The sequence below is a fragment of the Cuculus canorus genome, chromosome 2 (genome assembly GCF_017976375.1).
Source record: "Cuculus canorus isolate bCucCan1 chromosome 2, bCucCan1.pri, whole genome shotgun sequence".
NCBI classification, from domain to species: domain Eukaryota; kingdom Metazoa; phylum Chordata; class Aves; order Cuculiformes; family Cuculidae; genus Cuculus; species Cuculus canorus.
In genome coordinates, this window is record NC_071402.1 from 150,288,022 (window position 1) to 150,306,190 (window position 18,169).

The 18,169-nt window shown below is 43.0% G+C and overlaps 1 protein-coding gene across 1 annotated transcript in view; it reads left to right on the plus strand.

Moving 5' to 3' along the window:
* The first annotated feature begins 17,340 nt into the window (after positions 1-17,340).
* Positions 17,341-18,169, plus strand: part of PTPRN2 (protein tyrosine phosphatase receptor type N2) — a 653,541-nt gene continuing 652,712 nt past the window's right edge. The window contains exon 1 of the mRNA XM_054058934.1: positions 17,341-17,583. Within this exon, the coding sequence (XP_053914909.1) occupies positions 17,472-17,583 (112 nt within the window). The 5' untranslated portion in view covers positions 17,341-17,471. The remainder of the gene's footprint in view (positions 17,584-18,169) is intronic.

Here is an 18,169-nt window from a genome sequence, read left to right on the forward strand (position 1 = left end):
GTGAGGAGCAGAAAAGGCCTTGGCTCTACGTATAAGCACCACTCAGCAATAACTAAAACCCTGATGCTCTTAGTGCTGGTTCCAGTACAAACCCAAAACACAGCCCCATACCAATTACTAAGAAGAAAATAAACTCTTCCCCAGCCAAAACCAGCACAGCTCATAATGCTGGTTTTGTCTATTTGAGAAGATCTAATGCATCCTCAGAAAACAACTCACCAACAGGCTAACAGTAGCATACGGTGGCCAGCTTAGACCCGGATATCCAACAGTTCATTACCTACAACGAAGCACGATGATTACTCGCTGTGTCTATGGAAATGGTTGACTGAGGTCTTCAGTGGTATGGAGTGGCACTGAAACCAAAATTAACAAATTTAGCTGGATTGAGACAGACTCCTTATTCCTGATTCAGACTTGTGCACAGCACCGTGCCCCCATCCCTCTAAACAGTCATCTGCTGTGCTGGTTTTCTTGTGGTAAAAGATTGTATGATTTTTTTCCAGTATCTGCTCCATCAGGTGCCATGAACTACTTTCATCCTGCTTTACATCAAATTCATACTTGACCTTAGTGCATGAAACTTCCCTACTGGATAAAAGCTTATTTATCTGGAACACTGATATTTAAAAGCAATCAAATTCTTAATAAACAATGATCAAGGTTTGCAATGGGAAAGTTCTGGATTCAGGAATTCCAGAAGATTTACCTTACCCACAGCAGCAGCCTGAGCCAAAAAGCCTAATGCTGCCGCAGCAGATATCTGTAAATCTGCCAACTGTTTATCTATCAACATCTCTACAAAAACTATGTTTTTCGGCCTTCATTCTTATGCATCTGTTATCAGGCAGGTGTTCCAGTAACGACCTTTTAAATCTTCTGATTATACAAATTACTTAATGAATATGTAAATCAATTTCTTTTTTCTGCTTCTCAGTCTTTCAGTATTTGCTCATGTTATTGGATTAGAAGAGAATCCAACTTTACTGCCTTGGTTTTCCTCCGTGTATAGTATTGCTTTTTCAGCTTTCACTTTTCATGGAATACCTGTTACAGATCTGATATCCCTGGAGCCTGAAAGAAATCAAGGTAATGCCAAACATCAGAAATACACAGATTTCTTCTGAAGAACTCTGAGGTGATGCTGCTACAAATGTTAAGAAAATTTAAAGATAAACTTTTCTCCTCCTGGTGACAGGAACTCAGGAGTTCTCAAGATTGTTGGAATCGTTTTGCATCAGTTATGCAGCTGGTGTACAGATTTCAGCTCGCGTTCCAGCCCAGCTCTATCATGACTGCTCTGACAGATGAAAAAACATTGGCTCTTTCTGCAACACAAGCAGAGATTCCTTGCACCAAGGTCTGGCAGAGCTTAGGTCTTTGGCAAATTTCACAAAAATATCATGAGAGTTCTAGGTTTTACTTGCTGTTCTTAAATCTTTACGTTTTCCTTCTGTTTCAAAGGCATAAATAAATATTATGTTCCTTAAGCTGAGTTATCCTTTGGAAACCTGTGAAACAGATTTGTTTCATCTTATTAATTTAAAGTGCTGCCAAAGTGCTGCTGGGCTGGTCTTCAGGTTTTGTTATGGAACAATTGTGCTATTCAGCCAGCTGCACTCTCCGAAGTGTGTGTCTGAGAACTTCCTGTAATTTTTCAGACAGAACCTTTGAGATCGCTTCAGCTTTTTCAGGAAGCCGAACTTGACTTTGATTAATAAAATTGCCTGAAATATGAACAAGATAACAGTATTCTAAGATTCTCCTTTGAGCAACTTACATCGGCAGTCACTGTTAGTGTGCCTGAAGAATAAGGGTTCTAGTCACAATTGCACCTGTGAGTGGCACACCTACAGCACTCCACACAAATATATTTAGTATAAATATTGCTGAAGAAAGCAACAGCTTTAAACTCTTTGAGGTAATCTATGTTTTAACTTTATTTGCAGGGCCTTGGTCCCTGTTTTAATGATAGTGCTCATTTGCTCTGTTCTCCGGCTGGGAAACAACATCCAGCAGTCTAACATCTACCACAGCTTTACATTATCATGGAAACAGAATAGTGTGGGTTGGAAAAGACCTTTAAGATCATTGAGTCCAACTGTAAACCTAGCATTGCCAACTCCACCACTAAACCATGTCCCTAAGTGCCACATCTACATGTCTTAAACACCTCCAGGGAAGGAGACTCCACCACTTCCCTAGACAGCCTGTTGTAGTGCTTGACAACCTTTTCAGTGAAGTAATATTTTGTAATATCCAATCTAAACCTCCCCTGGCACAACTTGAGGCTGTTTCATCTTGTCCTATTGCTTCTTACTTGGGAGACTGACACTTATGAATTAAAGAAAAACCAAGAGAAGTTCTCAAGCTTCTCTCTTACCAAATAAATATCTTCAAGTATGGATCAAGAACACAAACTTTCAGACTTGCCAAGGAAAAGAAAAAATCCATCTTGCACCTGCTGTTTATTCTCATGATGACTGCAACTCACTTTGCATTTAAACACACGTGCTGCTGCTGCGAAGTGCTTTGAGGTCTCTGAAATCAGAGACATGAATTTTGATATAATCTTTCACCTCACTTGATAAATGCTTAGTGAAGAACTCTTATGATAGTGACTGCAATGTGAATTCAGAAGACACACTAGCTACCTTGTGTTATTTCCTGATCTGCTTCAGTGTCTTGTGAACCTGGAGCATAGAATCATTGAAGTTTGAAAAGACCTCTAAGATTATAAAGTCTAACTGCCAGCTCAACATCACCATGCCTACTAAACCATGTCCCAAAGTGCCATGTCCACATGCTTCTTTTAACAGCTTCAGGGATGGTGACCCCACCACTTCCCTGGGCAGCCTGTTCCAATTCTTTACCACTCTTTCAGTAAACAAACTTCCTAATATCCAATCTAAACCTCCCCTGGTGCAGCTTGAGGCCATTTCATCTTGTCCCAGCGCTTGTTACTTGGGAGAATAAACCAACACCTGCCTCACTACAACCTCCTTACATGTACCTGTAGACAACGATAAGGTCTCCCCTCAGCCTCCTTTTCTCCAGGCTAAACAATTCCAGTTCCCTCAGCCGCTCCTTATAAGTCTTGTTCTCCAGACATGTCACCAGCTTCTTTGCCCTGTCCTGCCCTGTCTCTGATAGAAGGACCTATAGTGACAGCTGCCTGTTTCAAAAGGAAGAGTGTGGCTTAGTCCTCACATCTCAGCAATTAATTGGGAAGGGCAGCTTTCAGAAACGGCTGCAAAACTTTCCACAGGCAGCCAGCAGTTTTTCACTTTCATTAAGCCATTGCAAATAAGCACAAATCTTACCTAATCTGCTTCAGATAAGACTTCTTAGTCCTGGGCTCTGTGTAGCTGTGTTGCTGCTTGGCTGAGCATGACCCTAGGCGCAGCCTCAGGCTTCAAATTGCTATTAATTTTAGCTTCAATTTACTTGGTAATTGCCGAGATATTTTCACTGGGTTAGGTTGCTCAGCATCGATGTGTCCTTACTCTTCTTTAACAACAGTGGGTCATTTGCCCGCAGAAATTATAAGTGTTGGTGCTGAGGAAACTTTAGCAGTGGAAATTCCCTTTCTGTTCTATTTGCTAGATAATATTTTGAAAATACTATCATGATAGGAGTTATTATATCTTTACTGCTTATGAGTCTAGGAAGTAGAATCTGCTACCAACCTTTTTCTCTTGGGTCATTTCTTTTCAGAGGACCACCCTGTTTTCAGCAAAATAACCTGGCTCTCAAACACATGACTTCACACTTATTTATTTCATGGTGTTTACATTTCTCCAGACTTCACAATACTATATTCTTCCTGTGTGTATTTCTAGTCCTCTGTTTGATATTGCTGTCAGCTTTGTCCCGGTTTCAAATATATGTTCAAATTTCATTAGTTTATGCTTTTTTTTACAGTCTTTAATGAAAATATTAAATAAGGTGCTGTTCCAAAACATCATTAGTAATTCCTTTTCAGCCTAATCCATTTCCCTCTTCCGTTCAATTAGTTCCTTCCCCATCTTACTATTCCTATAATAATCCTTGTCTTAGGTTAATAATTTTTTTACATGCTACAGTAACAGATGCTTTGCTGTAAAGCCTTACATTTTAAGTAGGTACATTTCAGCAGTTCTTGCTGGAAAGGTGCGTGAATCCTGCACAGCCATATGCCTACATCAAAGGACGTACAGAATTGAGCCAGCCCTGCCTCCTTCTGGGTTCTCTGCAATGTGTGATGACACATGCTTCCTGCCTCTTGGGGTAATTATTAAACACTTCCATAAACTGTCTGTGCCAGCTCAACTTTCATGTGAATAAAGAGTATTGATTTGGCTTTTTTTTCCGTTTGTTTCTTAATGTCCTTACTTACCAGTTGCCTAAAACTGTACTTGAGTACCAGCTTATAGCAAGAAATGTAGGCTTCATGCACTGGTCTTTCTGAGATCTTGCCTAAGGTTACTAGGAGAGTCCTTGAAAATGCCAAGCCACGCCAAAAAAAGGGTGAATATCGTTCCTAATCTGCAGTTCTCCCACCACTCCACTGAAGGGAAGCTCCTTTTTCTCAGAAAGCTCATTTTACCAATCATAATGGCAAAATCTGTGTCCTTGTGTACACTTTTCTTTATGACTGGTCACTGCTAATACACAAACTAAACAGAAAAGTTTCACTCTCAGGATTTCCTGCATTCCACAAGAGAAGTTCTAAGGTTTGTCCTTTATTTAGAAGTGGTTCTTTATTAAAAGTGACCATTCTTCATGACAAAAATAGAGCTGCCTTTCTCTCATCCTCAGTCCTCAGATTCCCTCTCTCGGGCAACTGCTCTGATCTGCAGGATGGCTGTTTCCATGTGGCTCTCCACCCACTATGTCTAAAATACTTATACTTTCACAGTGAAAGCTGTTTCTGTCCAGTGCCTTATCCAGTCACCGAGCTCAGCAGATGAATTTGCACATGTACAAGAGCTGCCAGGGGAATGCACATTCTGATGACCACAACAGCCTGTCTTCTTCAGAAGTTTCAATCCACACTGGATTCATACAACAATGTGCAAACTCAAGGACAGCAGCAAAAATCTCTGAGACTTAAACTGCCTGGTGTACTATATGCCTATGTCCCAACAATCTGATTTTTGAATGAAAAAAATTAAAGGTGATGTTACTAACTTCCAGTGTTTACCAGTTTTGGGGTTTTTTTGTAGTTTTTCAGATGTCTGCTAGTCTCAGAATTTAAAAAGTTAAGGTTATGTTAAGACTGAAAAAGGAGGAATGTAAAACTAGTCCATCTGCAAGAAAATGAGATAACTTATCACAGGATCTGATTATAGCTGCCTCATTCCCTCATTCGATCTATGCTAGAATTGACAGCAATATTTGGCCCCTCAACCATCCATCACAGGACAGACAGCCTCTGGGGAATTCTTATTTTCCCAGTTAAGATTAGAGAGCCTTAAACTGCCTGAGCAGCATGCAGAGATCAGGGAATCTAGCTTGCAGTTTTTAATTTATCAGTGTATCACAAGCCCTTGATTGAACGCTTAGAAGCAGACTTGTTTCAATGTGGTCTAATACCAGAACACACTCTGTGCTATTTGGTGAAAGACCCTCCTGGGCAATTCACACATCTCAACAGGTGTGATGCTTTTGGCTCTGGAAAACATAAAATATGGAAACAGTTTTATTTTTTATTTTTAAATTATGGTGAGGGGAAAGAGGGAAATTCTTTTTTTCACAAACATGTTGTGAAGGCCATCTTCATCCCCTTAGCTCTTGACCTTCCTGTTGCAGCTCTGGTTTAGGACAGCTCTTTTGCCTCTAGTTTTATTCACTGCTAGTGAAAGAAAATGCCAGTTGCAGGTTTATTTTTGTCTCAGTATTCTTTGTAACTATGTTTAGTGTAATTTTTGCCAATTTTGTACCTTTGCCACTTTTTCACTATGATATTCCTTTTCTCATTGGTAATACAGGAGATTTAATGATTGAACTCTAAATATCTATCATAAACCTCAAAGGAAGAACCTTGTTCTTCATCTGCTTTGTGAATCATTTGGAGAAATTCCCCTTTCACAAGATTGAACTCCCTCTGATAGCAGTGGATTCCTTCAGAGCACCATGGAGCCCAGGCCAGGCTCGTGCTCAAGATAGCTCGCAGTGAAGCACGCTGGGAACCTGTGATGGAAGGAATTCAAGTTGACAATCCCAGGTCAGACCACACTCACTAGTGCTCACTAAGCTACTTCTGCTATCCCTCAGCCACTCTAATCCCTTCAATGGGTGAGACGTCATCATAGTATCTTTGCTTTCCTTGCTTTCCCTTTTATTTTCTACAGGCCAGGGGCTGCCAACCTCATCACAATTTTCTCACGCTGAAGAGGCTAACTCTAGGTTAGGACAGCATAAGGAGATACGGATTCTTAAACAGTAAGATTTTTGCAATAGTGACCTGCTTTTTCAAAGCTGACAGTCACTCCTCAGCTTTACCAAGAGCAGCGCATGCACATTTATCAACGTTATTGTATAAGAAAATAATTCTGTGTGACTCAACCCACTTAGTCATATACAGTAGAAGCTTTATCATACAGAGTGGGAAAGTTCATGGAAAATGCTCAGCCTAGGAGGAAGATTCCCTTGAGAAGTCAAGTAAGTGTTTTTGTTTGGTCTTTGATGCTCTTTTGGAACATTCTGCAGAGAGCAAAGGCTTTTTTCAGTGCTGATTCAGAACAGAGCATCCCATGCCTTCTCTTATTCAACTTTTAATAGTTTCACCAAAACCTATGACTATTCTTAATGCAATTTTGTACTTACAAAGACACATAATGTAATTTCAGTGTAGTCCAAACAATGTTGTTTTCTCCAGCTCTCATTACCATGAACTTTACCTACATTTTTTTACTCACAGACACAGCACACCCTCAGTAACCTTCCTTAAAAGAAACACATCACAAGCAATGGTCAAAGCAGTCTTGTACTTGGAGATATCAGAATGCCTTGAGCAAGATTTTCTATTTTTTTCCACTAGAAACTACGTACTTGATTTCTTTTTTTATCTTTTGCTATTGAAAATAACCCATGTCATTAAGCATTAAGCTATAGAACTGAAGTGAAAATTATCTGAGCTCTGTTGTTCTATATCTATTCTGAGCTGCTATCAAACGTATTGTTCAATTGTAGATTTGCTCCCTGTACATTTCTCAAGGATATTCCAATTTTGTAGCCACACAGCTATAGCAAATATTCCAGCCTCTAGGTCACCAGCAGCTTTGCTTCTGTCTATTACAGAAAGCAGGACAACGATGTTTCCTGGACAGAACACAGAGAGAAGACGAGCTTAACACTGAAGCATATTATGTCTTCAGCAATAAGCAGCCAAAGCGAGGGAGACATGCTGGAGAAAAACAACTCATAGAATCATAGAATGGTTTGGGTTGGAAGGGATCTTAAAAATCATCCATTTCCAACCCCCTTGCCATGGGCAGGAACGCTCTCCACTAGATCAGGTTGCTCAAATGGAGAGAAGCACAAGTGACTTTTTGACTGTTCGCTGTTCTGCACTTCCTCTTCCACCGCTGCAAACAGCTGGAAAATGCAAGCATCGGCACTTTGAGCTTTGCAAAACCAGATCCTCCCTCGCATGTAACACATCGAAGCATGGTTTCAGAACAAGACTAGAGCTGAACAGTCAGGCATTCAAAAGTCAGGAGACATCAAAATGAAGATGTGCACAGCTTTAACATCACCTTTGATTATGTGTCGAGTGGCATGATATCTTTAATCACATTAAGACAGATTATTCCACACAAACTGTTCCCTACTCAGCACTCCATCTGTATCTGCTCTGTGGATGATTCAAACCCATTGCTGCTGATGACGCAGCAAATATTTAGTTCTTTTTCTCCACCTGTCGTTCCACATACAGCTCTACAATTAACCTGCTGCATGCTACTCATACACAGCTCTGAGGACACAACTGTTGACTTCCACAATGGCGTTACTATGGTACTGTTCACTGCAGCCCCAGAATTTCACAAGGATTCATGTAGCTTCCCAACTCCCTGTAGGTTTGCTTACCACCATTTTACAAATGTGCAGTGAGACTAAGTTAAAAAAATCTCTATGAATTTTGGGAACTCACTGGGAGATGTCACATTGTGTAGCTCTTGTCACCTCCAAGCACCCATCTCCAGGTGCAGCTGTGGGTGCTAATGCTTGAATCAGGCTTCAGGTTCCCAAGTCAGACACAAAAAGCAAGGGACATGTAACCACAGCTCCCCAGCAGCTTTAATCAACAGCAGGGCTATTCTTTCAGAACAACTACATGCAGCAATCTCATTCATCCTTTAATTTAGCACAAGAGAAGTGGATCTCTCAGGGGATTAGTAATTGGTAGTAAAATCCATTCACCAAGCATCACATCTAACATGTTAGCAAAGATGGATAAAACCAGATTTTTTTTTCCACTGTTTCTGAACTCTCTGCCATTAAAAGCACCTAATTAATTAAAAAATTTGGCTCTTTGTTGATATTTCTAATCAATTTTGATCAATGGCAACCAATTCATTGCACACCCAGGGGTTTCAACCTGATTTTCGAAGAACAAGAGCACATCCACAAAAAACATTTAGGAATGTCTAATTGTGTCATCTGAATTTAACATCTTGGTATGCTCAGATGGAAAGTTTTTCAGCTGTGCTTAGAACTCAACACTCATGAAAATCAGGAATTCAAGTGGTTTTGATGTTGAAATCTGTCTCCTGTGACTTCAAGATAGGCAAGTCACAGTTCAGCCTAGACATTGATCTGAGATGATGGTGGGCATTAGTAAGAGATCAAGCCTTTTTCAGTTAAAATGAGTGAGCTCTACTGCTTGTCAGTGGTCTGTGCCATCCCTCTCCCAGTGAAGTCTAAATCCCCTTTCCTTGCCTCACACTAGATATAAAGATGTCAGAAGTAGCCTCAGAGTTTGTATTCCTCAGTTGCTGTATCCCTGTTTTGAGACATTAGAGGTCTGTTCTTCACAGGGTCTGAATATCCATCCATTGTTACTCACAGGTGATTTCATGCCCCCCTTTTCCTTCTCTTCAACCTCGTCCGTGCACCACACAGCTTCGACAGCCTGTTTAATGCGGATATCATCACCATAAGTGATATTTGAACAAGTCAGCTGGAATTTTAAATGAATCTCAAATGAATTTGGGTTCAATCCAGATTTGCAAATACTTGGACCTGCAAAAGTCTACATTTACAGCAGCTGCTCTCTTCAGCATCCCTAGCAAACCAGCAGGAAAGATTATGGAAATTTTCCTCAAAGCTCCAACTACCTCACAGGCTGAAGTGGCTGGTCTGGTACTAAGGGTTCCTACAGCCCTAGAAGTCAGCTCAAAACATGCTGCCCTCAGCGTTCATAGACACAGATGTTTAGGTCTTCGGTTAATGTCAGTCACATTTATAGTTTGCAGTTAATGTAAGCCACATCTCCTGCTATTCTCACAGGTAATTTTCTCTAGCTGCATTTCATCTCCCAGGCCCTGAACACTCCATTTTAGGCTCCTTTCCAACTGCTCTTTCCAGCAACACATAAAAAACATTATCATTCATTTACAGCATAGGGAATAAAAGACCAGCTCACAGCTTACCAGTCAACTAAAATCAACCTACTTTTTTTCCTTTCCTTTTTTAAGGTCTATCAGTTGTACAGTGCTCAAGGGTTTTTACTTCTGGCTCTGTGCTGAACTCCTGCTCTTCAGTGATACAGAAATATTTAAAGTAAAACTTTTAGCATGCTCCTGAGTAGAGATATTTTCAAATACAATTTTGGAAACAAGAAGAAAACCTTCAAAATTGCTGAAAACAACAGTACATTAAAACACTAGATACAGCTGAATAGCTGTGACAGTCATAAAGTGAATCCCACCATACTCTTCCATCAAGCAATTTGACATCTTCTAGGCCCTGCAAATATTTATTTTCATGCTGAACTGAATTCAGTGTGAATTGATTTAAAAACCTCAAAGGCCCTGCTGGTTTTATAGATATGAAATAACTAATATAAAAAATAAGTACTTTTTGTATTGAATGATAAAATCCTTTCAAGTAATTTTAGTTACTATAAAATATTAAATAGTTGAGAAAGAAAGACCACAACCACTGCTGATGTGACCTGGGGCCACACCTTTTTACACAGTTAAAGATGTCTCCCTTTAGGAACTCTTCATTGCTTTAATGAACTTAGTCCCCGAATGCAGAATACAAAAAACAACTTGAAATTTAAGTGAGTATTTGTCTCACTTAAAGTGAGTATTTGTCTCACAAATTAAGTGAGTATTTGTCTCAGGCATCGGATCACTTTTTAAACATATTGCTTATGTATTGCAGGACAAAGTCCTTCAGTCTTAACTGGTTTAAAATATTAACTATTTTATTTTTACATTAAAAAAGAAAATGTGTGCATGGAGTAAGTGATACATTTTCTTTTAATGGAAAGGTTGACTATCCAAAGCTATATAACCATGCATACACTTTTTCACAATATACAAACAAAGACACCACTTGTAAGTGCATAGTGCAAAATTTCTGTTAACTTTTCTTGGTAGTTTTTAATCCCAAAAGCTATTATAGCCTGTACAATACAGTTGCAATACCCTTCCCCCTACCACTTTAAACTTCACAACAGTGAATAAATATAATCAAAACATTCCAGGATATGAATGTGTGAACTGTTCTGCAGTTCCTGTTCTAAGACTCTTTGCCAGATCATCCTGAAGAAAGCCCAGTGTTTGTCAGCCACTTAAAGCAGAGTTCATGGTTGCTCAAACCAACAGAAAGCAAAGGCGCAATTGGTACTTTTCCTCTTGTGACCATGGTACTCCAAGAGGTGGCTCTTGGATGGTTTTTTTCCTAGCCTTATTTTTCACAATCTTCTGATAGAAGTGTTCAAGTCATAAGCAAGGTTCAGGAGGATTGATGCTGCTCAAACTGGCTCTTTCTGCCCACAAAAATGTATGGTGAAAGTTACATGTGCAGCACTAGGCATCCAAAAGGCTTCCTTTCTGTCTCTATATACGTCTACAGGCTTTGAATAATTTATGTATGTCCTCTAGAGCCACAAAATGTAAATAATACAATAGTCTAAATTCTGTCTTGTCTGGGCATGGATATAGCACAAACCTCCCTCCTCTCTCGCCTCTACCCCCCTCAATATGTCTTAAAGCTCTGCCAAGACATCTAAGTTACTGAGTCTTAGATACACTGCCTGATAGATACTATTCCCTGGGGGTTTTGGACCCATTAACAGGACAAATGATCTGCAATTAACGTGCTCAGGAGCCTTGATTTGGAGAGGGAGGGACTGGGGACAGGAAGACGAGAAGAAGAAAAGGAAATGAAGAAGGTAATTATGAAGAAGGTAATTTTAATGCCTTCTTTTAAGGGCATGTTGGCCTATGCAGGTATTTAGCATAGCTTGTACTGACCTTTTGTTCAGGCTCTTCTTTATACTTGGATAAACTGACAAATAGCTCTGTGACCCTTAGATGAAACATGCAGTTCTATCCTGTACAAACACACATATACAATTTCTACAGTCCTGCAGACGTGGCTATGCTTGCATGTATAATTCCCATCTGTAATTAAAAGACAGACCTGCAAAGGCTTACAAATGTGACCTCAGTGACTAAGCACACAGCAAAACTCAGATTATACTATTGTGTTTTATAGTTTTCATACTTAGCCTTTAACTATCACATATTCTTTTTATCCTGTTTACGCTTTGTTACCTGTTAGTATGTAACTATTGAGAGTATTTTCCCATAAAAAAAGCTCAAATTATTTTGTAGTAATGGTCTTCTTTAACTGAATCAGGCCTGCAAGAAAGTGGGGGAGGTCCTCTTTATGAGGGAGTACAGTGATAGGACAAGAGGTTTAAAGGTGAAAGAGGGCAGATTTAGACTAGATACTAGGAAGAAATTTTTTACTGTGAGGGTGTTGAGGCACTGACACAGGTTGCCCAGAGAAGTCATGGATGACCCACCCACAGAACTGTTAAAGGCCAGTATTGATGAGGCTTTGAGTAACCTGATCCAGTGGGAGGTGTCCCTGCCCATGGCAGTGGTGTTGGAACTGGTCCCTTCCAACCCAAACCATTCCATGATTAATCTTGTGTTTATCTGGGTTTTTTTACCTCCTCTTAGTTTTTTTATTTATGAAATTTTGGCACTTTTTTCTTACATGTCTAAAAATTCTATCATTTACTCGACTTCCCAAATTATTAATACATTTCTCCTACTAACTAATTATAAACAGTATTAAATATATAAAATAACCTATACTTACTTCTTGCCTCATCCATGCAGCACTATTTCTGCCTGCCAATGGCTTTTCTAACAGGGCTGTTTGCTTTTAATGTAATCTTTACTGGCCCCCTGAAACTGAGAAAGTGCGAGGCTGGTCTTGTCCATTCATTAGGTCATATCTTTTAACCAACCACAGCAAAAACGTGAACCTTGAAAATGTCAGCCCAGGCAAGTGTCCTGGCTGCTGGGTGATTAACCATTCTGGGATCATTCCTGGCCCTTTCTGGATCTTTTTTCTGTCACTTACTAAGGTTTTTTTTTTTTTATTAAAACATGTATGTTTCTAATGAAAAACATTAGTCAGACAACACAGCATTTTCAAACAGAAAGTGTTTCTTTCAAAAATGGTTCAGCTGTGGTTACCATGGCTAAGGATGTAAATCTTTCAGATATATAAAAAACCCCTATAGATTATCCAGCCCTTCTTTTACTTTGCCTAGCATTTTTGTAACATCTATATGGGTATCGCATAAAGACATAGAAGGATATGCTAAACTTCAATATGCTTTTCACTGTGCAGAAATGTTCAGGTCCTGTAATTTCCAGTATCACTCTTCCAAGCAGCCTCCCATTCACCTTCAGACACTTTAGCAATGGAGAGCTGATATTCTACCCCTGCAGCCACCATTTAGTATCTGTAGTAGTTTAGAATCCCTCACCAAAAAAAATTTAAATATGCCCTTAGAGGAATAACTTACCAATACCCTCTTCTACTCCTATTTTCAAAGCAATCAAGTCCTGCAGTTTTGTTAGAGCCCCTCATCATCACAGACTTCAGGAATGGAGTTTCCTTTTTCTAATCTTTCTAGTAATTTTTACAAATAACTTCTGCCCTTTAGGATTTCTTTTTCCACAGTTCAGAAACTTATTGAAAACATGATAATAAAACCCACAATCAAAACAACCTCCCAAGGCTGGTAGACTTAACATGAGTTCTTAATTTATTATACAAACTATTAAAAACCTTGGCACTGAGAAGTGTCTGGGGGAAAAGATTGTGAACCAGCAAATAACCTGCATGTGTCATAACACGTGACTTACACCGTGATTCTGTTATTCATCTAATTTGCACACAGACTCAAGGCTTGCAGTTTTTACATGACATTAACAAACTCATTATACCTAGTACCACCAGTTTCTACCAGGCTGTTCCTGGGGCTTTAGGACAGATCTGTGTATCTTTGCTCAGTGTAGCCTACTATAAAACTGTAACATACAACGAGGTAGGGAATAGTTTACACTTTCCAGTCCTGAGAATTGCTACTTGAGTTATTTCCAAATGCCCAATTCACCTACTGATTGTCTCTTCACTCCTTCTTTGACACCTTACTCCTGTCTTTATTAGCCTTGTGTACTCAAGGACTTCTTCCCATCTTTGATGAATGCCCTTTCTCTCTTGATATCTGACATTGTTTCACACGCATTTGAACACATATCATTATTTTGCAAATCCTTTGCACGGAGTGGCTACAAGAATTTTAATTTCCTTTTAAAATCTGCGCAGCATTTGATCATAAATTGACAGGAGCTTTGCAGATCATTCGTTGCTGAGCTGTGATGACTTTCAGCAATACCGCTGCTATTCTGTGTTCTGACGAACAACTTGTTCTCTCGCTGTGCAAGCCATTTGCTCCTTTCTTACCTTCAGTTGTTTTGCAGTTCTCTGCTAATTCAGATGACCTTTTTCCTTGTTCCCACTACTAGCTTTTAAAGCCAGATGGTTTGCATAACCCATGAGAATATACTAATTTATGTTTCAGCACTTTCATTTCTCATCTTGTCCTTTACACAGAATGCTTTTCCCTCCTTTTTTTTAGCTCCCCTTTCAGTGCTCAGATTTCTTTCAGAGCTGTCAAAATTGATTTTTCTGAGGTAAAGGAACCTTTTGAGTTAGGGAAACCACTCCCCTGCAAGATGCAAGCATCCATGTAACAGACCTCAAGGACAGAAATGCTTGAAAAGACCATCCAACTGTTTTGCAACCTGTGGGGTAGAAAACTCGATCTAGTACTGATATATATATTTTTTAAATTTTCTGTTTTCTGAATCAAATATTGCCCTTTCTTGCATCTGAGTCACCTGCCTTAACCACAAAGGTAAGGAGATGACTTTGCACCAATTCTAGAAGCCATGACTCTTTTTTCCCAGCATAGACACTCATGCTTTTCCCTGAAAGCAAAACTGAGAGACTAAGAGAATTCTGCAATGTCTGTCAGGGCACCAGGAGCTGTAAGTGCCACGTGTGCTCCCATGAGCTCCCACGCAGCCCTCCTGCCCTCAGCCTGGAACAAAGCTCCAACCTGGACATTTAGGCTTGGCTGACCACTCCACAGCAGTCCTCACTGGTCCCGGATGTGGTGGCTGGACTCCTTCTGTCCACTCTGGTCTGGATGAGTTGGTGCTGTATCCTCTGCCACCTTTGAGGTGAGCAAGGAGGAACAGCTGTGCTCTTCCAGGGTGAGTTTGCTCTGTGGGCTTGCCTTGTTTGGTTTTCTGGTCTATAGCAAAACCACTTCATACATTACAGATTTAAACATAATGACTGGAAAGACCTGTAAGATCATCGAGTCCAATTGTAAACTTAGCACTGTAAAGTTCACCACTAAACCATGTCCCTAAGTGCCACATCTACACACCTTTTAAATACCTCCAGGGATGACGACTCAACCACTTCTCTGGGCAGCCTGTTCCAGTGCTTGTCAAGTCTTTCAATGAAGAACTTTTTCCTAATATCCAATCTAAACCTCCCCTGGCACAATTTGAGGCCGTTTCCTCTCATCTTTTCCAACCTAAATGATACTGTGATTCTGTGACTGTACCTGATGAAAGCCAGGGATGGATGAAGCGCATCAGGGAGTACAGTCAGAGCTGTTTACCTCAAGTAAGAAGAAGATTGTGAGAATCTGAAACATGAGGGAGGAATAAAGCAGATGTCAGGGTGAGGGAGGGGGCTGGGACCAGCCATCCCTCACTGTGGCACAGAGCTGGCTGTTCCAGTCAAACACACATACCCTGCCAGCAGGCATGGCAGCTGCTCTGTTTCACCTTGGTGACGGCGGCGTTAAAGGCTAAACATTATTATGCCAAGCTGGTGAGAAACAGAGAGACTGTGAAGGAGGAGGGAGTCAGTGAGCCCATACTGGAGACTCCTGCTCCCTCTGGGCAGCCCAGGTCCCACTCACGCAGAGTGAATCGGGGACGGGAAGTGGAGGATGAACACATCACTGCTGCGGACATCTTCCAGGCATGCCCTCCCTCAGCTGTGGGAGGTGTTTACCTGAGGGCTCATAAAATCCTTCAGGATGGCAAGTAGTTTTATGTGGAAAACCAATACTGAGGTGGCTGCAGGGAGAGTCATACAATGCCAGGTTGGAAGGGACCTCAAGGATCCCTCAAGGATCATATGGTCCAACCTTTTTAGGTGATATATAGTTTAAATGAGACAGCTCAGCACCCTGTCAAGCTGAGCCTTAAAAGTGCCCAGTGTAGAGGAACCTACCACTTCCTTGGGCAGATTATATCAATATTAAACTATTCTCATTTTCTTCTGGAATCCAATCAGAATCTCCCCAGGAGCAACTTAGACCCATTACCCCTTGTCTTTTCCATGTGACTCCTTGTATAAACGGAGCCTCCATCCTCTCGGCAGACACCCTTTAGGTACTGGTACATGGTAATAAGGTCTCTGCTAAGCCTTCTCCTCTCAAGGCTGAACAAACCCAGTTCTCTCAGCCTTTCTTTGTGTGGTAGGTTTCATAGTCCTCTGATCATAGAATCATAGAAGAGCTAGAGTTGGAAGGGACCTTAAAGATCATCTAGTTCCAACCCCCCTGCCATGAGCAGGGACATCCCACTAGATCAGGCTGCCCAAGGCCCCATCCAAACCGGCCTTGAACACCCCCAGGGATGGGGCATCCACAACTTCCCTGGGCAACCTGTGCCAGTGCCTCACCACTCCCACGGTGAAGAAATTCTTCCTTATGTCTAGTCTATATCTGTCCCTCTCCAGTTTATAACCATTCCCCCTCGTCCTATCACCACAAGTCTTTGTGAACAGTGTCTCCCCAGCTTTCTTGTAGCCCCTTCAGGTACTGGAAAGTCGCTATAAGATCTCAGAACCTTCTCTTCTCCAGGCTGAACAACCCCAACTCTCTCAGCCTGTCCTCCTAAGGGAGGTGCTTCAGCCCTCTGATCATCTTTGTAGCCCTCCTCTGACCTGTTCCAACAGTTCCACATCCTTCTTATGCTGAGGATTCCAGAACTGTACACAGCACTCCAGATGAGGTCTCACAAGAGAGGAATAGAGGGGCAGAATCCCCTCCCTCGCCCTGCTGGCCACGCGTCTTTGGATGCAGCACAGGACACGGTTGGCCTTCTGGGCTGTGAGCACACATTCCTGGCTCATGACGAGCTTCTCATTGACCAGCACCCCCCAAGTCCTTCTCTGCAGGACTGCTCTCAATCCCATCATCCCCCATCCTGTATTGAAATCGGGAATTTACCCGACCCAGGTGCAGGACCTTGCACTTGGCCTTGTTGAACCTCATCAGGTTCTCACAGCCCCACTTCTCCAGCCCCTCCAGGTCCCTCTGGATGACATCCTGTCCTTCCACTGTGGCAACTGCACCATCACCTCAGTGGCCCTTCACACCCTCTCCAGCCTGTCCGCACCCTCTTTGTATAGCGGGGGCCAAACCCCATCGCAGTATCTCAGCACTCCTGGCGTGATTTCCAGGGCAGAACTTCATCAGGGACTGAACTGGTTCCAGATACAGGTGTGCACAACCAGCGCGGTTAATAATTCTCCCCCCATTCCCACACCCCTCAGGGGGGATCCAAGGAAACAGCCCTTCTGGTGACTACAGCCCCCGCTGCCCCTCTCCCGGCCGGCTGAGCCCCTCCCGCCCTGACCCGCGGGGGCGGGGCCGGTGCCGGAGAGAGCCCCCCCCCCCCCTCCCCCCCCCGCGGGCGGGTCGGGGCGGGGCCGGGCAGGCGGGGCCGGTCGCTGTCCCTGGTGCTGAATCCTCTGCGTCTGCCGGAGCCGGGAGGCGGCGGGATGGAGTGAGGGCCGGCGGCGGCGGGCAGGGGAGCGGGACGGCCGCCTGCGATGGGCCAGGCATGATGGGGGCGCTCGGCTCCGTCCTGCCGCTGCTGCTGCCGCCGCTGCTGCAGCTCCTCGCCGCCGCCCCGCGCAGCCAGCCGCCCTCCGCCGCCGCCGGGGCGCGCACCGGTGAGTGGGGCGGGGGCGGGGGGACCCGCGCGGCTGCACGAGGGCGGCCCCGGGGAGCGCCGGGCGGCGGTGCTGGGGCCAGCCGAGGGCTCCCGGTGTGCTCGATAGGGGTCCCTGCCCTCCAGCTTCTCAGGAGCGGCTCCTGCTGAGGGTTCCTGTCCACCAGCTTTCCAGGAGCAGCACCCACTGCAAGTCCCTGCCCTCCATCCCCGCGGGTTCAACTCCTGCTGAGGGTCCCTCTTCTCCAGCCCCTCACGACCCGCTCCTGCTGAGGGTCCCTCTTCTCCAGCCCTGCAGGAACGGTTCCCTCTAAGGGTCCCTGCCCTCCAGATCCTGAGGGGCTCGTCCTCTGGCCTCTCGTGACAGATCCCACTGAGGGGCACCATCCTTTGGTACCTCACAACCCACTCCTGCTGAGGGTCCCTGTCCTCCATCCCCTCATGGCCCCCAGCCCTTGATGACTTTCCCTGCTCACCCCGAGGCTGGCCAGGGTCCCAGCTCCATATCCTGGCTGCGTGTCCTGGCACGATCTCTGGGGACATCTCCGAGGAGCCCATCTCACTGAAGCTCCCTACATACTGACAAA